Source organism: Tinamus guttatus, unplaced genomic scaffold (genome assembly GCF_059628265.1).
Source record: "Tinamus guttatus ecotype Peru unplaced genomic scaffold, ASM5962826v1 Tinamus_guttatus_pri_ptg000086l, whole genome shotgun sequence".
NCBI classification, from domain to species: Eukaryota; Metazoa; Chordata; class Aves; order Tinamiformes; family Tinamidae; genus Tinamus; species Tinamus guttatus.
The window spans coordinates 2,136,537-2,161,591 of record NW_028288620.1 but is presented as its reverse complement, the minus strand read 5'-3'; the positions used below and the strand labels follow the sequence as shown (position 1 = coordinate 2,161,591).

Genomic DNA, 25,055 nt, shown 5'->3' with positions numbered 1-25,055 from the left:
ACCTGGGACGCGGCCTTTCGCGAAGCCGCTGCTCCTCGCACAGCCCGCGGGGACAGAGGCTGAGGCCGGGAAGCGCTGCCACCGCCTCCGTCCTCATCCCGTGGGTGTCCGGGAGCTGCAGAGGGCAGGGGGACGCAGGGGGACATGGGGGACGCTTGGCACTTTGCGTTTACAATCTGGCAGCTGAAATGCCCAGAAGAGCGTCGGGAAGAACGAGCCCGAACGTGCTGACGTTTATGCGCCTGCTTAACCGTACTGCTTGCGCTAACCCCCGCGGCTGCAGCGCGTTTTAAGCGTCTCCAGCAGCAGAGTCCAAGTCTCCTGGGTTTGTTGCCGTTTCTGCAGCCGGACGAGGCCGCTGACGAGAGGCACCGGCCGGAGCAGCAGCGCTGACTCCAGCAGCGACCCGAGCGCTCACCTGTTCCCAGCGCCCTGTCACCCACCCGGCTGTGCCCGTATGTGTGTCGTTTTCACACGTCCGACTGTCGCTAAAGACAGTCCCTCTCAGCCCCAATGGGGCTACTCTCAGGCCCTCATCTTACAAATACATCCGAGGTCTTAAAACCGCCTTCCCAGGAGCCAGTCGTGATCCGCGAATTACACATTCACACAGAGAGGTGAAATCAGGAGAGTTAAGAGAAGCCAAGAATTGCTCAGATGAAGAGAAGGAGCAAACAGCTGGGCTACAGATCTCACCTTCTGATTTCTCTATTTCTTGGTTTTATTTACTTCTCCTGTTTACTTACAGCGTGAAACATGTTACGTAGCGCTGAATAGGTAGCCACTCACCAACAACACTTTTGCACACAGGATTTGAGGTACAGTTATTGTGCAGCTCCCTTACTTTGCACCAATGTGGACGCTTACATCACTACACCTCCTTAACACTGTAAAGAAGGGAATAATTAAAACGAAGCAGCAAATTAATGTACAATAAGACACCTTACGTTATCTGAATCAGGATATTGTCTGTGCTTCCTCTAGAAGGAAAAATGAACAGAAAGTGGGCATTTTTTTCTTCTTAAGGAGAACAGGTTTCTGTGTTAGTTTGTGTTACCCATGTGTTATTCTGTCCGTCCGCCACCCTCGAACTTGAATTTCTGCTAGATCGGGGAGCCGGCGCAGGCGGACACGAAGCTCCTGCGGCTTCGGCGGCAGCTGGCGGCGGCGGGACCGAGGGTCGCGGCGGCGGGACCGCCACCCCGCGCCGCCCGGCCCGGGCGCCGCCGCGCACGGATTCCCCCCGCGGGCGGCGCGCGGCGGCCGCTGCCACCCTCAAGATGGCGCTGGGGAGCGCGGCCGCGGCGCACGCTGGGACTTGTAGTCCCGCCCGCCCGCGCGGGCCGGGCCGGGCCGCGGCCGCCTCGGTGCCGCCCAGCGGAGCCGCCGACGCGGCGGAGCCGCCGTGCCGGGGCCGCGCGCCCGCCAGGCCGCGGCGGGGCGTGGGCCGGGGGAGGCGCGGCCGCGGCGGGCGGGAGGGGCGGCGCGGGGGCGGCGCGGGCCGCCCCGGGGAGGGCCGCGCCGCGCCGCCCAGCCCGCCCTATATAGCGCGGCGGGCGGGCAAGATGCTCACTGCGAGTGGCGGCGCCGCAGGCTCGGCGCGGCGGAGGCGGCGCAGGGGGCAGAGGCAGCGCCAGCGCCGCGGTCCCGGTCCCGGTCCCGGTCCCGCTCCGCGCGCCCTCCCGAGTGACAGGGCGCCGCTCTGCCCGCGCCGGGCGGCGGCAGCAGCATGAACATCCTGCTGGAGCTCTTCGTGGTGACCTTCAAGGTGCTGTGGGCGTTCGTGCTGGCCGCCGCCAAGTGGCTCGTGCGGCCCAAGGAGAAGAGCGTGGCGGGGCAGGTGTGCCTCATCACGGGCGCGGGCAGCGGCCTGGGCCGCCTCTTCGCCCTCGAGTTTGCGCGGCGCCGCGCGCTCCTCGTGCTCTGGGACATCAACACGCGCAGCAACGAGGAGACGGCGGGCATGGTGCGCCACATCTACCGGCAGCTCGCCGAGGCCACCCCGCGAGGTAAGCGAGCGGCCCCTCCGCCGCAAAAAGAGGGCAAAAGCACAAAGGCTTTGGCAGCGAGAGTGCATAGACCAGTTCTTGTGTACCCTGGTGACACCAAAGTAAACACAAGCTTTTGCGCCGTGCAAGCGCGCGTGCTCTTGGCGGCTACCTGTGGGCTGGAATCCAGCTACAAACTTTATTTGCTTCCCTTTTCCTCCCTCCCTGTTTCTTCTGTCTCCCCTGCTAGCGGGGGACGATGGAGAGAAGGAAGCGCCGCCCCACAGCAACTTGCAGGTCTACACGTACACCTGCGACGTGGGCAAGAGGGAGAACGTCTACCTGACGGCCGAGCGCGTCCGCAAGGAGGTCGGCGAGGTCTCCGTGCTGGTGAACAACGCCGGCGTGGTCTCCGGGCACCACCTCCTCGAGTGCCCCGACGAGCTCATCGAGAGGACCATGATGGTCAACTGCCACGCGCACTTCTGGGTAAGTGTGGACTTGTTTCTTTGGGCAGCCTTCTTTCTGCCAGTTAGTTCTGGGGGAGGAAAAAAAATGCACTTGCTTAACCCTCCTGTTCTTGGTCTTGCATTTGCTCCCTTCTATTAGCAAGCTCACAGCTTCACTGGTCTCTTGCTTTCAATACCCTGTCCTGATTAATAGGAATGATTGGCATTAAAATTATCAGTAGCTAGTTTTTATTTGGCTCTTTTCTCAAAGACTTCAGAGTATAGAATCATATGCCAGTTTGTGTAGCCCTCGGTATGAAATCCTTTGTAAGCATAACCTCTGAATCTGCTTAAAGGTTGCTACTGTTAATGAATGACTTTCCCCTCCCCTCCACCCATAGTTGTCTCTTTAGCTTTTTGCTTTAAGATCCTGTTTTAGTGATGGTTGCAGTAGCGAGCTCGCACTTCTTCGAATAACTCCTCCAAAACCCTGCTAGAGACTTTGTGAGAGCTGCCCTAGAGGTAAATTGTTCCCTCTGAGGCTTGGAGAGAAGGCAGAAAACTCAAGAAAACAAGCCAAAAAACACTTTTTCAGGAATTCTGCATATTTGCCCTCAGCTTTCTCTCTTGGGGCTGCCAGTAGAAGTCAGAAAATATTTAATGCGGAATCTTGGTTGATAATGTCTTTAGTTATCAGATGCTAATCAAAGAAAATAAGCTATGTGGTCTTACTCTCCTCATCTATTTAAATCTTGTTTCCCTGTATTTTATTTTTAAACTTAGTGTAGTGGAGTTATATAAACCAGAATGTCGAAGCAGGGCACGATGCACGCTGGGGTTAGCGTTAGCTGTCAGGCTGAGCCCATTGTTAGTATTAAAACTGTTCTCTGGTCCTTCAAATAAAGTTATGAAATGCACTTGCATAACAATCAAAGGATTAAGCAATCTGAAATATACTCCCACTTAAGCCTTCTTTGGCTCTTCTTATGCTTGATAATAAAAACTTTATAAAATGCCCATGTTCAAGACTTAAAAGGGCCTTCCAAACATAATTTTTTAACGTGAAGTTAGATGCTGTTTCATAACCCTAAAGGAGCCCCTTCAAATCTGCACTATGAAACACTTAGTGGCAGAGCGCTCTTTCTTCCAATGTATTGTAAAGCTCGCTGAGAGTGTGCGTAAACTTTGGTGCACATGAGATTGTTGTGTTCAGAAACTTCTTTTAACTTTGCAAGTATATTAAGGTGACTTGAAAACTTCTGCGAAGTCTTGTGTGATTTCCTATAGCAACCAAAAGCTCTGCTTGTTCTGCTTTAACAGCCAGGCTGATGCTAAAACAGAGATATACACTAGCTTTAGGGACTTACTGATGTGCTATAAATGCAGAATTGACAAAGCTTCCAAGGACTCTAAATTATGACATCACTCTGAATTAAAATATGGGAGGATCCTGAATTCTCCAGCTGTTCTTCCCTCAGGCACAAATCACACATTTATAACATTGTTTCAGGGACCTTTTTAAAGCACTCTCTGTATGCCCAGTCTCTTAGAGCAGTAGGAGACTAACTTGGACTCTAATGATTGTTATGATTAGTTTTTCATTAAATTTCATTCGTCTCTAAATGTTACATTATGAAGTGACTTCAGAGATATAATACATTATATATAATCTCCAAAAAGCTACTGTTAATCTGAACTGTGGAGCTTGAGATCTTGGCTCAAGCTTCGGAGGAGCAATCAACACCCTTTCTGTGCTCATATGTACACTTTCCACAAAGCCTGTGTCCTGCCTTGCTTTTTCTTTCTATTCATTTTTTCGTGGTAGGCAAAACATTTCTTCCTTGTCTTCCCCATTCTGATCCTAGAAAAGATTGACTTGACCAAAAGTGGGTGGACTTTTAATAAAAATAATAGTACTTAATTCATAAGATACCATCTGAATCAGCTGATTCAAAGCCAATTTTGGGGGGTGTAAGTCAGTGCTGGCTTAAGTAGAACAATGTGTCTAGATGTGTGAAGTCTTTTACAGCTAAACTGTTCTATGTCAGCTAAACCGGTGGTCCAAAAGCAATGCTAATACTCTGGAGCATTATGTAGACTTTTAACTATTCTTGGAGGGTGTTTCATCCAAAAGAAGCTGTAAATGGATTTCATAAATACACAGATCTCCTGAGTAATACTGCTTCAGCAGTTGGGTGTCTGTGCTTTTGTTTTCTGGTGGTTTGTCATCTCTCCTCCCATCCCCCATATAACATATAATGCCCCCCTTATCCTTCAAGCATTACTCATACTTAATATACTTCTATATAAACAAATAAAATGGGACTCTAGTATCATTCCCTTGAAACCTCTGGAATAGGATTGCTGGCACACTCTCTCTGCAGGATGCAGGTGAAGTGATGTTAGCAGCTACAGTGTGAAAGCTGCCCAACTCCAGCAGCACGTGGGGAAAGTCTCTCCCTGGTTTGCTGCTGGGTTCCAGCTGGGCTGTGCCCCGTGCCACAAAGTGGCAGTAAAGGGAGCTCTAGCAATGTGCCACAACCTAAACAGATGCTTTCCATTTTGCTGACATTCATGATTTATATAATCCTTTCTGTGAGTGCCCTATATAAACATGTCACCACGGCATCATGTAGCAATTTCCACAGCATAAAATGCATCGCAGTATTAAAAACCTGTTATTTCATGCTGTGATAATTTGAATGCTTCTGATATTGAAAACATAGGGACGAAATCCGTTCCCGGTTTAAAACAAGCCCGCTCTGGTTTACAGTAATTCACAGATACATAAAACTGCCTGGCTAGTAATGTAACACTATCCTTTCTGCCAGACTGTCGCAAGAATAATAATTTATTTGGTTGTACTTATTGTCAGTTATTGAAACTGATCTTTTGCAAACTACTGAAGCTGTTCTTTTCTTAAGGGATGTCAGGATTTAGAATTTGAAACTATAAAGCACAGTACAAGCTTCGGCTGTCAAGCCCTCAATTCTGAGACAGGAAAACTGAGTTATTTTTACTCTTTTAGTTTTACAAGGAAGTTTAATTTCAGTATCAGTATACTGATTGAGATTACATAACTACTTAACAAAATATTAATGTACAAATCTTGCTTTGGGATTGCTTTAGATGCTTGTATCTTCTTTGCACCTATGTGTTCTGGAAGAATATTGTTAATACCCCCCAGCAGCAGAGTCACTGGCGCTTCCTTCTCGGCTTGCTGGTTGACTGGGCCCTGCTCTGTGGGGCTGCTCAGGGGCTGCCAACCTGGTGGGAAGGACCTCGGGTACACGAGATCTGCAGGGTCCAGCCTTGAGAGAACAGTGAAATTGCTCCTGCATTTCCTTGCTGTGTGGATCCTCTAAAACTTTTAACTTTCAGGCTCTTCCCTCTAGATGAGTTTTCCCTTCAACTTGCCAAAAGGGGGAAGCAAAAGCATTCAGCTCCCTCTATGGCAGACTTCAAACATGCAGTGAAAGACCAGGGCCCAGGCTCCAAGTGCAGCTCTGCTACTCAGAGTAGCATTGTCCCATTCACCTGCAAACTGCTCAGTCTGTAGAGTTATGCATATATATTTATTTTTGCAGGACTTCAATAAAAAACTTTTTAGGTGCCTTAACATTGAAATGGGGCAAGATAAATATAGAATGCTGAAGGAATTGCTGTTCAAGAAGTAAATTAGATATTTTAGGCTATATAATTGCCTAAACTTAACTATCCTGGAAAGAAAAAAAAATCTGAATGCAAGATGAATGAATTAATAAAGCAAACTTGCTTTTTGTGTGCAGTAATTGCTGTGAGTTTAGACTAAAGGGCTTGCTAAAGCCTGGGGAAGTCTTATCTATCACTACTGTGTTATACTATTGAGCTTGAAAAGACTTGTATTTGTTCAAGTTCTGCAATAGCTGTACTTTCTGTATAGTTTAAATGTGGAAAATGGCTCTTCTGATGTAAAAAAAGTGGGTCTGCGCACTCAATGCAACAACTTGGTTTCAGATCATACATTACTTATTTAATTACCAGTGAAATCTTGTGTGGACTGTTGGCACACCAGTTTGTTATGACTTTTGGCTTCATCTCTAGAATCTTAACATCTATGTTTAAGTATAGTCATGCTATTCTGTTGAGATGCCACATAAATATACCTGGCATTTTGGACAAGTGGAATTAGCTGCTTTAATTGATTGAAAATTCACAATAATGTATCCTAAGTCCTGAAGTTCAGCTGCAGAGCTTAACATTCAAGTTCTTAGTGTATTATTATTAAAAAAAAAAAAAAAAAAAACTTTTAAAAATGAATTGACTTGAGTTTAAGCTCAACCACATACATGTAATGTAGAAAGTGTCATCAAAACTAACACTTCTTTCTAAAATGCCTCCACCTAAGTGCCACCAGTAGGATAACCCTGGGCAGCACATGTATGGTCTAGCCTGCTGGACAGGGGATTTCCACAAATCCACAGAATCTGGGGGGAAGAAAAAAAAAGGCTTTTATGTGCATGCTGGAGACAACTGACCTTTTTTGTTCAAATAGTAGTTTTATCCATGGATGGTGTCCCCCTCTTTACCTGTGGCAAGAATTTGATAATTTTTGGTGGTGGTGTTTAGGTGTGGTGTTTTTTTTTTTTTTTTTTTTTTTTTTTTTTGGATGCATTAACAAATCTGAAGGGACGATTCAAAATGTCTGTCCTACATGGTCTCAGATAGGGCCTAGCTTTTGCAATACTCAGACATACTTTGGAAATCAGTTTCCTGGTTCCTTTGAAAGGTGCTTGGAACTTAGCCTCTTGACCCATTTAATAGTAATTTTTTTAAAAAATCATGTGACTCGTGGCTTGTTTGTTGCTGGCAGGTCAGTGTCCAGGACTGTATCACTACCATGTGATCAGCCAGTTATTTTCTTGTGCTACTCTGATTGAGGCTTGAAAAGTGTAGGTTAAAACAAGACTCCTTTTCACAGGAAAGCCCTGTTAGGGGAAGGGATAATTGTCTTGAGGAGAACAAACCAAGACTTCTCCAGCTGCCTGAAAATGGTTTGCAGTATTAGCCAACTAGTAGTGGCTTGCAATTCAGCAGCCTTCTAAAATAGAGCTGAAACTGCAGTATAGCCTGCAGAGGTAAGGAAGTTGCAATAATTGGTTCTTTAGTCTCCTGTAACTATTTTTGAAGGGTTAGAAACCTGTCAGCAAAGCAGATCCTTTCAAGATTGGTAATCTTCTCAAGTAATGGTCCTGGATGAGTGATCAGTGTGATGATTAAATTCCTGCTGCTTAGGGAATGAGTTAGGTCAAATAAATAAGCAAAATCTTCTGGCTTTGGTTTGATGTTATGGTGCTACTTGTGAAGAAATGGTAGAGGCAGGAAAGCCTTTGCTGGAGCTAGAGTCTCTTGCCTGTTCAGTGCCTTGCTTTGCTAGAACCTTTTCTTGTCCTGGGCAAGTTAGGAGAGGAATGGGGTAACAAAGTGTGATGGAATTTGGAAATGCAAAGCTTCTTATCTGTAGAAAAAATCTGCTCTTGTTTTTCCAAAAAGTGGGTATATTAATGAGATTTTTCTCCATTATTACCTCTTTTAGTAGCCAAGTGACTGTAGCAAGTTTCTGGAAACTGACTTCCAGAACCTGCTTGTGTGTTCAAGTATAGGGTAAAAATAGTCCTAATTGTGGTGTAGCTGAGTGTCCTGCTAACGCAGAGGTTTTTGCCATTGCCCAAGACGTGTCTTAATTGAGCTCTGAGTTAGCACCTTCTCCTTAGCTCAGTGTCATCAATTACTCCAGCTAGACAGGTTGAGGAAAGACGAATGTTGTGTTTTCTAGCACCTTCCCTGCCATTTTTAGCGCTGCACTTTTTATCTCTTCTACTTTTATCTTTATCAGCTGCTAAGTATTATTCTTTCCCAATTTCTCATGCTTTGATTTTGCTTCGGGGGTTTCTTTTTGGCGGGGAGGGGATGTCTTTGTTACCTATCTGCAGCACTTGGCCTTTCCACGGTCCTCTCTGCGAGAGCCGGAGCATCGCGCTCGTAATTAACCTTTCTCCCCAGCCTTTAAAGTTTCCTGGCTGGTCCCGCTGGTGGTAAAATTGAGTTATTGATATCCATCTGTCTTTTGTGAAAGATAATAAAGGTTTCTGTCCACAGAAGCAGATCTAGGTGTGATGCTATGTGCTTTCACCTGTGCTCTGAAACTTTTTAGTCTTTAAAAAGACCTTTTACAAGTAGCTGTAGCTATGTACAAGAATAGGCATGAAGTGGTAGAATCTCAGTTTTCAGGGTTTAGTTAGAAGAGATTGTTCCACAAGTAGTGGGGAGAGAGTTACATCTGTGCTTAAGCTTCTGAATGGCCAATTTGTTCATGTAAATAATTACACTTGTGTAATGATTTATATGTCAGCCAAATTAACACTTGACATGGGTGAGCTCTCACGGCTGGAGTGGGAGGGCATTGCAGGGCAAGGAATGCAGGCACAGCTGCAGAGCGGAGGTGACTGTCTTAGCGTGAGCCTTTTGAAATTCAAGTTTGTTTGGCTGTTGAATTCTGCACCTAAATGGGCCCCGAGACGGGTCACTTTTGCCATCTGTTTGAACTTGTGTGACGGCCTCTCCAACACTCTACTCGCAGCATTGCTTTGTACAAGCACTTGAGCACACGCTTAGAACTGTAACCTGTCTGAGATCTTGGACTTAATATGAAACTTCAAGGCACTTTGTGATGGCAAACTATCAGGTGGGAGCCTCTTCCTTGTGATCCTTGGGTGAGCCAGTTCAGCCAACCTGCCGGGAGGGCGAGGAAACTCTTCATTGCTCTTGGCCAAGTCTTTCTCTGTTTGGAGACCACAAGTGGCTCATCCTTCACAAGGAGGGATGGAAGAGAGCCAGGCAGTTGTGAACAGGACCTTTCTGGCTGTCCAGTGACGCCTCGTTCTTGGAGAGGCTTCCTACAAGAGCATCAAAGCTCCAAGTAGTCGAGCAACCGTGAGTGGTTCTGATCTACAGTAAATCAGCTGCTGCCACTGCAGCCCGAATGCAACAGAGATGTTTTAACAAGAAAACACCATTTTACTTGTGTGCTCTGTAAAAACTCTTAGCTAAGGGTAGGTTAATCTTTTGAACGCATCAGATACCTTCATTTAGTTGTGTGAACAGCTCTAGCCTGCTGCCTCGTGCCGATGCCGTGACTGTCGTTACGCAAAGTGGAAAGCAACGATCTCTAAGACCGCGGCAGCGTTGGCCTTCTCTGGAAGTCAGCTGTACTAATGCTGTTCGAAAATGGAAAAAACAGGCTGTAGCTGTGTTTCAGTTTGAGGAATACTAGCATAGTTTCCACAGACAAGGAAAGGGAGGCATTTTCTCTTGCTTTGCAAGAGAAAGTGAGCTCTTTCTCACCTGTGTGCAAGTGAGCAGCTTGCTGGTGTTGGGCTACATGGCCTGTGCAAGCAGAAGCTTTAAAAGCTGTGTTAGCCACTGTCTTGGTAACTGTATTAACTGGAGATTTTAGTCATTTCAGCTTTTGGCTTATGAAGTGCAAGGTTGTGCAGTAAGACTTTTTTCTTCCCCTTGGGAGAGTAGGTAGAAGTATTACCAACCACAGGCTGTTTCTTGAAAAGCCTCTAAGCCCCATGTCTTAAAAATGTCACTTTTCAGTGGGAGATACTTTATAGTAAGTTGGAGTCTTCTGCAATTTAATTGCTTCCTAGGCACACTTAAAGCTAAACTTCCATTCACCTGTAATATCTTATGCAGTTTTTTTTTTGTTATGAGTAAATTGTGTGAAAAGGGAAACTTTTCCTCCAATCCTGTGTCTTTCGTCACTTGTTCAGTGTTGGCAAAATCACCTTTCTTATAATAAGGTAATTAATCTAAAACAATGATTCACTGACTAAATTTAGTAAGAGGAGTAAAGTGAATCAGCTCTTGCCTGTATGCAAATACTATAGCAGTCATAGGGCTATGAAAGTATTGGTGTTAAGGTATCTAAAACCTGAGACAATCTTTTTTCTGCTTAGCCACTTCTTGAAAAGTGTGTTGCATAAATCTTAAAAAAAAAAAAAAAAAAAAAAGGATGACTTAATATTTTCCATAAGCGCTTCTGACAGTTTTGTTCTCTAGTAATTTTTTGGAAAGATGCAGGCTAAAATATGATGTATTACAAAATATTCAGGAGGATGACTAAGCTGAAGAAAAATGTCTACTAAAAAGTTGGATTGTGTTCTTATTTGTTGAACAGAATATTCTGAGCCCTTATCTAATAGCAATCCCAAAATGACTTTGCTATGTGCCTTTTTCACTGACTCATAGCTGAATGTTTTAATTTTTGTCGAGATTATCACATAGCTGGCAATAAATAACTGCTCTCCAAATGGTTAGACATTTGCTACAAGCTCGTGCTAATGAAGGTGAGGGCCTAATGTGTTTGTTACTCTAATGTCAACACAGCTCTGAAATGCTACAGATCCTTTCGGCAGCCATTTGCCAGTACATAAACAAAGCAGGATCTCCAGGCACTTCAGCAGGGCTTAAAGCTGCTTGTGGAAGGAGTAGCCAACTGTTACCTTCCTGCATCACTTGACCAGCAAACTCTAATTCTGAATTTGACATGTGGTATATGCGAGTTAGGACCTCATCCCTGCGAGATGTACCGGGAAAGGAATAAGAGTTTGGTGGTGCTAGCTCCTGGGATGCTAAAGGAACGTGGATCCGTGCAAGTGCGGTGTCACAAAAATGGGTATAAGAATTTAAGCTTCTGTCATCTGTTTGGAAATGTGTGGTATTTAAATGTAATCTGCTTGTCACTGTAGTGCTGATTAAATAAAGCCTTAAGGCATACAGCCTCAATTTTGCCTGTTCACTCTGTAGAGCAATAGAGGAACTGGATGTAAAGCTTGATCATTCTGGTATAAGCAGATAGCAAGTCTTTCTACATAAACTGTATTAAGGCTATATTTCAGAAGCATTTAAACCCACCTGGAAGGAGGGAAGGGAGATGTACTGATTAGTGTGTTCAAGCTGACATGACAGCTCCAAGCAGAGAAGAAACATTATGAGACAAACTGGTATTTCTGTGCGGGACGGAAGGGATGAGCTTTAGATCTCAGGTACTGCTTTTGATAGCTTTAGTTCTCCTGCTTGGTTATGTCTTAAACTTGTGCTGGCAGGAGAAGCCTGGGTGCAAACACACATGTTCCCAAGTTACATTTCTGTCTGTGTCTTCATTTGTTTCTTGCTTGGTGGCAGGAGACAGACTGAACACGTGGCAGGGCCTTCAACAGGCCTCTTACCACTTTGCCATGCATCCTATCAATCCTTCTTACCTTTAGATATGTATTCCACGTGCCAAGGTAGCAACATACACATCACAGGCGCTGCAAGTGCTGTACTGCTTACAGAAGGGACTGTCTTCACCCTATTCCTTGCTCCTGTCAAGACTGACTGCTCTGTCCAGGCTTTAATTTGAAGCTGTTGCCACTCAGCCACCCCTAAGGAGCTGGCAAGGAAATGTAGTCACTGAAGGACATTCAGGGTGGTTGGGGGCATTAGTTTTGGGGCTTTTTGTTTGTTTGTTTTTGTGGTTTTTTTGAAGATGGGAACATCATAGTCTTGTTTGTTTTCGCAAGCCTACTGAAAATGTTAGTTCTGCAAGAAATTTGATTGGGGCCCTCCCCTCAAGTTCTGATAGAACTTTATACCAAAAAGAGAGTCTGGGCAGAACAGAGACAGACTGCTCCAGATGGAGCAGGGTGGCTTATTTCAGGCAAAAGCCTCTATGGGGGCAACACAGAAGAAAAGTGACAGAGGAATCGGCATCCGGTGCAGTTAGTAAAGACTCTCAAATTTAAAAAGCTTGCCTGTAATGGAGGGACAAAAATTGCAAGGTCTCTACTGGCTTATGAGTGTGCCAGTCTGCAAGAGTAGCAGTTTGTGTTCTTGGCTCGAGAGCTGAAAGTGCTCCATTTTTCACAGCATGTGAAATCAAAAATTAATTGCAAAAAGTGGAGCGAAGAGGCCTGAACGTACAATTGGTGGCTTACACAATGATACCTACTGCTGCATGTATATGAAGCAGCTATACATCCGCAAAGCAGGACCTGCAAGCACAGCTGCAAGTGGGCAGGTTGGTGTGCACATGCTCTAGTGCAGACAAGAGCGTGTCTTTTTAAGGAACATATGAGATGCTTCTACAAAAAAAGCTGGGCCTCTAGTCCATAGAAAGATCAGACTTTACAGGGCAGGTTTGACATCTGAGGGTAGAAGTAACTTCATAAGCTTTTAAACCTAAAATCTCTTTTCTCTCAGGGAAAAGATGATAAAATAGCTTAGGAGCACAAGGGGGACTGCACAGCAATTGTGTATAAGCTCTAGCTTCCCTTCACTGACATAGAATTAACACGTGTAGCCCAGCTTGAACGCCTCAAGCTCCTTGTGCCCAGAAAGCCTGTGAAGTAGTGACCCCATAAGCAGAAGGGCAACCTCCTTAAGGAGGAATTAGTCCAACAGCCCTTTCGCTGTTGTATGTCCCTAAATCCCTGCCATAGGTAAAGGGGCACTTCAGGTTTGAGTGCTGCCTTGGTGGTGAAAGCAGAAAAGCCGTGTAGAGCAACGGAGAGTTGGATTAGCATTAGCCCATGCAAAGGCTTGGGTAATGATATCTTTCCCCTTTGATTCCCAGGAAGAAAGTTTCTAAAGCAGAAATTGTATTACTTAAGCAGCGTTCTTGAGAACTTACTTGGCATTCACAGGACAGGGTGGGGAAAATGTGTGTGTGTTTTGTTTTTGTTTTTTAACTCTCCTATTTAGAGATTTTGAGGTAAGATCATGAGAAATGGAAGCTATTTAAAAAAAAAAAAAAAAGAGGGCACCATGTAGTGACATATTGTAACAGAAATTGCCTTGCCCTTCTCAAAGCACTTTCTATATTCCACTCTCTGTAGCCTGCAGCCCCTTTTCACCTAAACCTTGTAACAAAATATACAAAAGACAACTTAGCCAGGCTGTGTTCAGCTGCCTTAAACATGGCATAATTACTTCTGGTAGTAAAGAATGGGAATCAGTGATTAATGTTTGAGAGATAACTAGTGGTATTAGTTTCCTGTGATTTTTTGAATAGCATTACTTATCTTATCTTTACTGTCTGCCCATTGTAAACAACTTTGTGGCACTGAGTTCTGATTAAGGAAACTACTTAATTCAGTTTCAGTTTTCCTCAGATATTCTCAACATGAGTTTACTCAATGTAAGAGGAATTACTGCAGCAAGAGGCATTTACCAAAAACTGAATTTTGTAAGCAAACTTGAAATACTAACAAATACCAAATAATGTGGTCGTGTAAATTTGGACTATAACGTACTTGTTCTTAAACATCTGTGTAATGCCATTCACTAGGTACTACTAAAACTTCACACACTTCAAAGTAAGACTTAGCCTAGTTTTGGACATCTTGATACTTCCAGCTGGCTGAGTGCCTCTTCTCAAGCAGGAGATCTTGTGTATGGACCCGTCATGAGGGAGAAGAAAATTGCAATGTGAATCACTGAAATGAATTGGCAATGAGGTAAAACAAGCAATTCAACAGCTCCTGTTTTAAGAATAACAATAATAACAATCTGCATACTTAAAGTATATTTCATACAGTGCAGTGCAGGGGAGAAGATGATTATTTCTCCTCTGCAGATAAAGTACAATTTTAAACTAACTGACGTTGTCTTTTGTTGTGACTTCATTCCTTAGGGAATGTTCCTTGTTGCCTTCACCTCTTAACCTGGATAGATCTTATCTCTAGTTTCACCCTATCCCCAAATGCAGGACATGGGAAGTGTCGGTGTGTGCGTTTGTGTGGCTTTGCTTCCTTGTGACCTGTCATCATTATAGACTTCTGTTTAAGTCTATCTTGTTTTTCACGAGCTTCTGGTTGCAAGGCAACTACAACAATATTACTGTGCATGTATGTTAAGCATTAACTGCTGTTAAAGTTCAGTATTGAAGGAATCCCCATGGCCTCAAAACAGCAGGTTTTTATGTGAAGGCCAAATAAAGCTTTGGTGGGAAACTGAAGGTTATGCCAGGCGCTGAATAACCAAGGGACTTTTTTTTGCAGTGAAATATTGGAAGGTTTGGCTTTTTTGTTTTGAAGACAAGGCCTGCTGAAGGCACACTTGAGGGCAATCCTCAAATAGTTTCCCTTCGTGCTTCTAATACAGCTGTCTAAGGAAGCGTGGTTTAAGGAATGGTCATAGGCATCTCCTGATCCTTTCTGTTCCAGAAGGATCTGGGTGGACCCATAAGCAATCAAGAGAAATGCTTGGGTGTGTGGTGTTGTATTGCTTTTATTTACTTTAGTAAGCCTTTATTGTTTTTTTCCTCATCATAGGTTACTGAGAATAGCAATCGATGATCAAAATGGTACTAATTTCTGGTTTATTTTAAATATTTACTTAGCCAGTGGCTAACTATCCAGAGAGGCCTAGCAATTCTTGAAGTCAGCAGAGACATCTGAACCCCTTTGAAGTCAAGGGACATGTGGTCCCTTATCCTAGCAAAATCAGCAGTAGTTGTGGACTCTGGTCACCCTCTCTGGCCAGCTCGTTCCTGATGGCACCACGTTCTATGTGCTGTGGTCTTGATGCTTTAATGTAGCCTTAGCATAGTTACTAATTTCATCTTAAAATAATATTTAAATAATGCTAATATTTGAGATGCTTATACAACGGATTTCAAGAAGAATGTGGAAATAATACAGGAAAAAAAGCTATTGAGATGACAATACAAATGACAGGTTATTATCTTAGGGGCAATTGGAACCACATAAAATAGCCAGGAGGGAAAATAACATTCAAACCCAGGCTTGTAACTGTAAGAGATCAAAGTGATTGTCTTCTGAAATAAGCTGGGCTATGTGAATATACCTGAAAACAGTTTTGGTATATTTACCAGTAAACTCCATGTGGGTGTTTCTGCCTTTCTGGCACCCCCTTTTTAACACATAATAACATAGCAGGACTTCTCTACCCAGCTGGGGCACATCTATATTGAGGCAAGACTGCCACAGCCTGTGTGCAGAAGAGTTAGGAGTCTCTTATTAGAACTTTTTGCCTTTCTTCCACGTTATTGGGATGGAAGGAGAAACTGGGACATGTGGCGATTTTTAAATTTTATATGGAGGTGGAATAAGTGACTGCTTCCTCCCTTACAAGGGGGTAGGAAAACCTGCAATGTGGTCTGCTGTCTTCCCTGAAGAAGACTGGGAAAGGAGGAGTGCTGAATGCTCCTGTTGAGGCAGAGAGGACATAACCTGAATTTTAAACAAAACCACTCTTCTTTATTTATCAGGTGCTGGCTGTGGTGACAGGAGCTATATGACCAGCAAGCATGAAAGGCAGCAGGCTCTGATCTCCACTGTAGTTCCATGCACTGCCAGAGTTGTCTGGATGGGTCTAATGTGACTAATGACAAATTCAGACTCCTGAATCTGGCTAAATTGTGTGTAATGCGAAGAGAAAGCAGAGGGCATGGTGAGCAAAGCATTGCACTGCTTTGTATAGCTACCCAGTTGGCTGCTGTGGCAGTCAGGAATAGCTCGCCCTGGGGAACCCAGTGTCTGCTATACCAGAGCACTGCCTGTAAAAATCCACCTATACTGAGTGGCCTCTTAAAGATAACCATGCTCCATCCCCAAGGTGAGGAGGCAGTATGGAAAACAAGAACCATGTCTTTGGCATAAAGGAATTCCTGCTTTTACAGTGAAGCATCACACTTATGCCATTCAAATAGTTTAACGGGGCTGCTGAGGATTGGCAGAAGGCAGAAAGTGTGAAAAAATGACTGGCAAACACACTCAAAGGACCTTGCACGTTACCTGCTTTATTTGCTTCTTTAAGCAGACAATCGTGTCAGAGGTAGCACGTCCTTTGCCACGTTGTGCTTTCTGCATTCAGTGTTCATTGTCCTGAGCCGCATACAGCTAACGTTGTTTTCTCTGAGTGCTTGCTTTCTACTTTAAGAATAAGTAATCCAAAACTTAATTTAAAAAATCACTTTCCCAAACAGTATTTCTTCATATTCTCATTTGCTGTATTTAGACTAATTTGTCTTGACATTGCAGCTGTGCCGCTCTTTGTGTTGCACAATCTTTTGAGTTCTGTTTCATTAAGAATGGAACTAAAGAATTTGGGGAAGGGGAGGGAAGAAGTGCTAGACTGTTAGAAGTTAATTTGCCGTAAACCAAAATGTTGAGAACAGATTACAAAAGCTATGAAGTGACATGTAAATGCTTGTCCAGTTTCACACTTGTTAGAAATAAGTCAGTAAAGCTGCGTGCACATGAAGTACCCATTTGGTTACGGCTGCTGGGCATAGTTCATTCTTACCAATGCATTCAGAAGCATGAATGAAATTGCGCAGAATGTGAGGAATGGTCTTAAGACCCCAAATACTTAAGTTAACTTTTCAAGCTGTTTTTTCGCCTTTCTAGTTTTATTTGTTCTGTCCAAAGGGAATTTTGTCCTTACTTAGCTGCTCTATCTAACTATTCTGCATATTAAAAAGCTGTTTTGTTTGTACAGTGCTTTTGGTTTGGGAGGAATTATTTTTAAAGCTATCTCTGAATGTGAAGAAGATGCTTTGCTTAATTTTTCTTAATGTGCTATACTGCCTATCTTTTCCTTCCTCCTCACGCTGATTCATTGCTATGCAATTTGTTTCATCCACTTTTTTCTTTAGTGTTGAAAAAATGTTACTTTCATCATTAATATAAGACATTGCTCCGCCTCTAAATACTTGCGTGTTTTATTTAAATGTTGTCTTCTGCAGCTGAGAGAGATAAAACTGAAACCTAAAGGGTCAAACCAGAAGGCAGATAGTTTAATTAAACCACCTCGGTCAGTTTGGATTATTTGGGGGACCTGGTTCATGACCTCTAATGCTTTGGATGGGCAGTATCACATTTCTTGTTTAGTATCTTCTGATATTTTTTTGTGGAGGGTTATTATGTCCGTGTCCCACCTCTGAAGACTAATGTGAGCTCTGCTACCTGTTCAGACAGACTCCAGATGGGAAGGCCACCCAAGAGGCATCTTGCCCCCGAACCAGTCTAACTCTTAACTAGTTTCTCAGCCGCACAACAAGGACACAGCGACTACAGGTCTGGTGGGCAGATGTAGCCGGAGCTGACAGAAACTGGAAACAAGAGACTAGGTTGGTCTGTTTTATGTAAGGGTCAGGAAAACTGGGGACTGAAGTACAGAGGAAGCTGCTTTGATCGAGGACGTCAGCTGTGCCAGGAGCTCAGTGAGCACACCGGTTTACTTGGAGCTTGCTCGCACCACGGAAGGGAATAACTTCACTCTGGGGTTGTTTTTCTCGCGGCGAGCAGGGGCTGGGAGGAGCAGTGAGCAAGGCCGGGCTCCGGGGCTGGAGCTGGCCCCTGGCAGGGTGCGGCTGCATCTGACGCCGCTTGTTTTCGGGGCTGATTCCCATCTGCAGCAGATGTGTCTGCAGGATGGCAGTGACAAACCGAGAAGGCTTTTATCCCGTTAGCCAAGAAGTGTACAGCCGACTTCGAGGTATCGCATGTGTGATAGCTGTAGTGTTTATCTTCCTAGATTGCCTTAGTTCCACCTTTCAAAGGATTGGAGGGATAATATCCTAGAACAAGTACAGGGACCTGTAATAAGCTGCTTCAGAGCAGTGAGGTCTCACACTATTTTCATGAATTGCTATTTGGCTTCAGAGCAAGGCATGCATACTTTTTTCCCCTCTGTGGCCCTGAATGACATTTTAAGAGATGGCTTACATGAAGTAGTGTTGTACCATTGCTGCAAGTGTTTGGTCTGTGCTTGCATTGCTGAGGACATCACTCAAAAGTGCCCTTACTGGGGCATATAGGTCACATGTTGACTTCCCCTTGACTGAAATCTGGTTGCTGAAGTCACGAGCTCTTAAAACTCTTTATATTCCTTCAAAGCTTTAAAGATTACAATGTGGTGGAGAGCAGGCTTTCTGAAACTTGTGCTCTGTAGTTGTGCAGATTATTTCTCTTGTATGCATACTTGTGAGAATACTGGACTTGTTTTAGCTATAGGTAAACATTAATGGACATCCATAAATCTAGTATCCATCTAGTTGTACTTCATATTTTAAAAAAAGGAGTGTCACGGAACTTTAATAAAAAGCCAGCTCAGTGAGACTTTCCCTGTGCTCATCCTGTGGAAGAGAACAGTGATGTATGGCAGGGACATGGCAGGGAAAATGTTGCTGCCACTTCCCCTCTCTCCTCACTGCCTCCTAAAGAGAGAGGCTCCAAGGCCAGTGTCCCTTCCCTTCCTGAGCCCCTTGCAGCCAGCGCTTCCGTCCGCGCTGCGGGGCCTTCAGGCAACACGAGGTAGCCATCGAAGCCCACGAGCTTCGGGAGAAGAACACGGTGTGAAACTCGAGCGCCACCAGAGAGAGGCCTCTTGCCGTGTGGGACCGCTGCCCTCTGACTAGGCCTCGCCGCCATGTCGCGTGAGGCGGAGCCGAGCCTGGCACCCAGCAGGGCAACGGGGCAACCAACTTCTGCTCCGGGGCTCTATATAAGAGGTTTAAAGATGCCTGCCCTGAGAGAAGAAACAAATGCAAGGGAGCTTGCTCCCCCGTTACTTTTTTGTAATTAACTTCTGGATTCTGTCATAACTGTATAATGAAGTTATATGAATCAACAGTAGAAAAGGCAAGGAGTCAGGAGGTCTGTTAATCTTCTATCATCTGCCAGCTGTCCAGTGAAAACACTCTTTTGTGTGGTGTTAGGAGGTCTGGATTAGTCATTTAACACCTGCAGGCAAATATGTAGCACAAGAACATGTGAAAATCATTAGAGCAAAACTGTCCTGACGTCTGTGATTAGAAAATGCAGACAGCATAAGAATGGAATTAGATGGGTTCAGCTGTAGCTTGCATGTCTTTTAAAGTATGCAGCTGACATGATTCAGACCAACAATTAAGCAAGTAGCAAATACTTAAGGGGCATTTGCTTGCTCTGAGCTTGGGTCCATGGAGTAATAGCTCTGTCTTAAGCAGTTTCATATACTAATGAGGCATGTTTGTGGTATTTAAAAAGCGGTGTCTGAAGTTCCTTGGCAGTTTTAAGTGATCCAGTATAGTACTCTGATAACCTGGAAGCTGAAGTAAATCATAATTTAAAAACAAACACACAAGACAATCTTGCTACTTGATACCTTTGGCATATAAAGTATTCTCATTTTTGAAGTAAGCATCATGCAAAGTTTTGAGTAAGCTTCAGAGTATATCTAGGACATGGCTAGAAATTCCATCAGAGCTAATCTAGCTATAGTAGTGAATGCCTTAATATATCATTTAATTTTTAAAGATGTCAACACCAATTTGGTGTTTAAACAGAAAAAAACATTTCTATAATCCAAGTATAAAATCTGAAGTTTAAATTAAAATTTGTAAAGCTTCAGGTTAGAGACCTTTTTTACTTGTTTGCTTGCATTTGTTTTATCTTTGAAACACTTGATAGTTTGTAAGAGAAATGTGTATCTTCGGTTGTAGTCAGAGCAAAGTACATGCAAAGTAATTAGACTAGCAGATGAGTGTATTTTGTTTTGTATGTAAAAATAACATCTCTTAAAAGTTCTCCCTCCAGTATTTCTCATTATAAACTGCCCAATATAACTAGTAAATTAGACAAACCCTTCTGTATCTAACTCATAAAACAACAATTGGATACTGATAATTAGTTAAAACAATTGGAACTCATAATTGGTACTAGGCAACTTGGCTTTGTTGGATGGCGTAGCTGAACACTTTACATTCCCCTCTTTTTTTTTTCCTGGTCTAAAGTGTGGCTTCCATTCTAGGGTCAAATTATCTCTTTCTGATAACTAGTCTCTTACAGAAAAATAAACATGTCTGAGGAAAATTGATGCTTTAACCTGCAGATATCCCTGCTGTCTGAACTCACAAACATTCTGTGGATTTTCTGTTGGAATTCTGAAGAAATTCAGAAGTTCAAAATGTTGTATGGTGTATCTTGCTGCTTAATTCGTGATAATAAACTGTGATAGAGATTTTAAGATTTATTGCTAATATAGTACACTTGTGTTTTCTAACTTTGTAGACCACTAAAGCATTTCTCCCCAAGATGCTGGAAATGAATCATGGGCACATCGTAACAGTTGCAAGTTCCCTGGGATTGTTCAGTACTGCTGGAGTAGAGGTTTGTTAAGTCTATAATTAATAAGAAGTATAATAAGTATTGCATTTCATGCTTAGGATAAGATTTTTTTTTTGTATGCTGGAAAAAAAAATAAAGCCAAATCTTCAAAGGTGCTTAGAAGTTAAGGTACTTAGTAGTGTATCACCAGACCACTACCTATGAGTGGAATCCACAGAACTCAGGTAGCCACCTTATCAGGTTCACCTTACTTTGCAGGTGAACTTGCCACTCAAAGTAGAAGCATAGGGCAGCCAAAGAATGCTATATGACCTTGGAATTACTTAGTAACTTTTAAGAACATGAAAAATGCCCACCCACCTATTCCTGTCAAGAGCTTTAATGCTAGGCTTGAAGCTGAAGGCAAGGATTTTGGAAAATACTGAATGTGTTTCCTACCTCTGTGAGGAAATGGCTGACTGCCTTCCTTCCAGAATATATGGCTCACCTCCTTTACTGGGCTATGGACATCTGATTGCTAGCAGTCATCTGAGAACATCAATCTCGTGTGGCTTGGTGGGTACATAAAGCTAGGTTGGGATTAGTGTTTTTTGTTTTGGAGAGGGGAGTCATTAGTACAAATCCAAGTGAACTGAAAGCATTCACTTAATGAAAATGAATCCATGTGTCTAATGGAATAATGGTCATACTGCTCCATAAGGCATGGGCCTCTTCAGACTGAGCCCGGGTAATTGCCATTCCTTAAACTGTGTTTAGGAAGACCAGCAGTGTTCTTCAACAGAAATGATTTAAACTGGTGGAAACCTGAGGCTTTTTTTGAGGATTTACAGTCTTCAGAAAGCTATAAAGAATTTCCTAGACTGTCTGACCACCAACAGAAGTAGTGGCATATCCGACTCAAAAACTTGCATGTTACTGCTATCTATCCAATTATTTTCAAATTTTGTTCAACCTAGTGCTCATCTGAGATAGGCAAGGTATAGCTACTGAAAACTAAATAATATGCTCCACTCTCCATAATACCTCATGGTGAAACTAATATTAAAAATAAGCAATATAAGATTATTGTACCTAATTTTGTAGACAGTATTAGGTATCTCAGTCCTCTTGTTCTAACACTTAAACAGGCTGGTAACCAGAGTAACTTGCTATATGAGCCTGCCTGATTCAAAGACGTGAATCCAAGGTCATCCCTTCCTACATTCAACTTTTCTGCTTTCAAGAGTCTGTGTTAATTGCCTTAAAAGTACAGTGATAAATGAGCTGATGTGATTCTATGTTCAGTGGGTGTCTTCTGTTGCTGCTTTGAAACTCTGTGTAGAATCACATGAGCTATGCCTTGGCTTTGAACATAATTCATAGCTATTCTTTTAAAGTTTTTTTTTTTCCTAATTCATTGCCAACACAGGATTATTGTGCCAGCAAATTTGGAGCTGTAGGTTTCCATGAATCGTTGAGCCATGAGTTGAAAGCTGCTGAAAAAGATGGAATCAAGACAACTTTAGTCTGCCCTTATCTAGTAGATACAGGAATGTTCAGAGGGTGCAGGATCAGGTAAGTTAATTTCCTCATCTGCTCTGTATTTGTAGTGTCTTTAAAAGTACTTGAAGTCTGCTAAATGTTTGCAGCTGGAATTAGGAATATCAGGTCATTATTTTACTGGCCTAGATTCCTGCTTAAACTGTTACCATAATAATATCAGTGTATAATTATCTCTGCTGTTCTAAATTGACTGAATTTCTTCTCTTCTATTGTAGACAGAAAAAAAAAAGCTTAGGTTGCTTATTATTCATTGTAATTGGACAGCAAATACAAAAAAAAAAAAGGAAGTCTTTGTCCCTATGGAGGAATTCCAAAGAAAATGAATTAATAAAGTCTTGAGTGATGGAGCCTGCAGCATTTATGCGTTTTATTAATCTCCCTAACATCACATCTTTCAGAAAAGAAATAGAGCCCTTCCTGCCGCCTCTGAAGCCGGAGTACTGCGTGAAGCAGGCGATGAGAGCGATCCTCACAGACCAGCCCATGATCTGCACGCCTCGCCTCATGTACATGGTGACCTTCATGAAGAGGTAGGATCTGAAACGCCACGGTAGTTGGCCGTGTGACCTGCAGCGTGCTAGTAACACACAGGGTTAGGTCCCCTCTCTGGATAGGAACATTCTCCCACCTGCACTAAGGCAATCTCCCAGTGTAGTTTGTCAGAATTCCCAAGTCGCATCCTTGGCTTGCAGGAGCTTTTGTGGTTGCTTTCTCAGCCACGAATGTCACAAAAACAGGACCCTGGTATTAAGCATCCCAGTTTTGTCCTTTTCCACCTTTAGATATGTCCTCTTTTCAACAAATTTGCAGGCTGCAGGAACTTCCTGGTGTTCCTCTTGCATTCCGTGGCCCATTCCTTAGGAGCAGGGTGTGAGGAAGCTTCCAGCAAAGAAGCCCCTAGCAGATTGTCTCCAGAGCCAGTACGTAGGAGGCCCTGGCTGCAGACTCTCTAGGAGTTGTGTGGTATGAAAGGGAAAAATCCGTACATTCATAATGAATTGTCAGATCCTACATCTGTAGGAAGGACTATTAAATAGGGATATTCCTATTAAAGGAATATCTCCTTCCTGTCTTAACACGCAAGAGGCTTTGTGTGGGCACTCTGTTTAATCCATAGCCATGCTGCCATTCCAGTGGTGCAGGCTAAGAAGCAGAGCTATTCCTAGCAGTTAATTATAGAGAATTGGCTCATTTCTACTGATGCAACATCCTTTGCCTACTGTTTTTTAGGAAGCAGTTACACTGCTGAGCTGAGAGCCTTGGGGATTTCTGCTTCAGGCACGGCTCAGTGCTCCCTCTGTGCCTCAAGGCCATCGCGGTGGACAGGGTCACCACAGACTCGAGCCTTCACCGCTAGCCCTTCCCTGGGACGTGGTGTCCTTGTCCCTGCTGGCAACAGGCGGAGGATGCGCAGCCCTTTCGGAGCTGACGCCTTCAGCAGGGAGCCCGGGGCTGCCACAGCCGCCCCGTGCCCGCAGCCGCAGGCACATCAAAGGCCCTTGGCATGCGGGACATCAAAGCTCCCGCGTAATCCGTGCCCCAGGCACCAGCAGCTGCATCAAAGGCCCTCGAGTGGCTGCTGCGCCAGCGGTACCGCTGACAGCAGCGACACCTGTACCAGGAACATCGGCTTCCCAAGGCTTCAGCGCTCCTTGCTCCTCATGGTTAGGTTCTGGGCATTGCTTTCTGCTAAGTGAGGGTCTTTATTTCCAGGGACTTAAAACATCATCCTATTTTACTCCTTCACTACAGCTCCTGAGTACTGCCCTTGGAATAGAAGAGTGTTTTGTGGCTGTAGGAAAGAGGAGAGAGTCTGTAGCCAGGTGTTCATCCCATAGTCACCTCTTGGACTTTAATTTGGGGAAAAAAGGGAACTACTCCCCTTATTGCAGACTTGTCTTTCTGAAGCTGGATGATTGAGGTCAGAATGTAAGTCAAGGTTATTAGACATCAGGTGATCAAACAAGGGCATTAACTAACACTAATCCCAGAGTAAAGAATGTCTTAAATAACCAGATGCCTTCTGCTGCTGCTGTGGGCAGAAGCTTTGCTCTTGGTAGGCCTTCTGTAATACCCTTGCCCTAACTTCTTCAAAGGAAGCTCTCGTGTTGCTTGTGAAGAAGCAGCAGAGCACCTGATCTGAGCTGGAGGCACGGGAATAAGCAGCCTCCTTTCCTGTTCTGCTTGTCTATGTGGTGGTGACTGTCAGGAATTTCTACTCTCTCTGTAAATATCCCTGTGAAATAAAATTCTTCAGTCCTTCCTGGGAAGCTTTACAATAGTTAGTATGTTCCTTTTAAGGCTACCATTGATACAGTAAGATAAGATTTTTCTGTTTGTTTTGTCATCTTCTAATAATTTTATAACTCTCTTTTTTCCTGCAGTATTCTGCCCTTTGAAGCTGTTGTATGCATGTATCGGTTTCTGGGAGCAGACAAGTGTATGTACCCCTTCATTGCTCAAAGGAAGCAGGCTACAAACAACAACGAAGCAAAAAATGGAATTTAACACCATTTTGGATGGACTAACGTTTATGGGGGAATACGATGATGTTACATGACTGAATTGTGAAATGCACTTGCATCTAACTGGTGCAAATGTCAACATCTTACTGTGGCATTCTCTTGGATCTTAAACCTGTGTATTGAACTCTTAAAAAAATCATTTTTTTTATATACTGTAAATAAAACTGACTAGAGTACTTGGAAAATGTGATAGGTGAGCAAAGTGAGTTTATGGTGTAGCTGCCACCGTTGTCCTTTAGCCTATTCCTGTGTGTGCGGGCAGGCGGCGGTGCCCCCTCGCAGGGACGCGTCGCGCCGGCTCTGCTGCCCCTCTGCCCAGGTCTGCAGGAGCTGCTGCAGCTGAAGTGCAGCGCTCCAGGAGCCTGGTGGGAAGGGGGCAGGGAGGGA

General features: G+C 43.9%; 1 protein-coding gene across 1 annotated transcript; it reads left to right on the top strand.

Annotated features, from left to right (window-relative positions):
- The first annotated feature begins 1,720 nt into the window (after nt 1–1,720).
- Nucleotides 1,721–24,907, top strand: RDH10 (retinol dehydrogenase 10). The gene is made up of 6 exons (XM_010220616.2): nt 1,721–2,009; nt 2,239–2,477; nt 20,545–20,643; nt 22,010–22,155; nt 22,542–22,673; nt 24,528–24,907. The coding sequence occupies exons 1-6, from the start codon at nt 1,730–1,732 to the stop codon at nt 24,649–24,651; spliced, it is 1,020 nt and encodes a 339-aa protein (XP_010218918.2). The 5' UTR covers nt 1,721–1,729; the 3' UTR covers nt 24,652–24,907.
- The last annotated feature ends 148 nt before the right edge of the window (nt 24,908–25,055 follow it).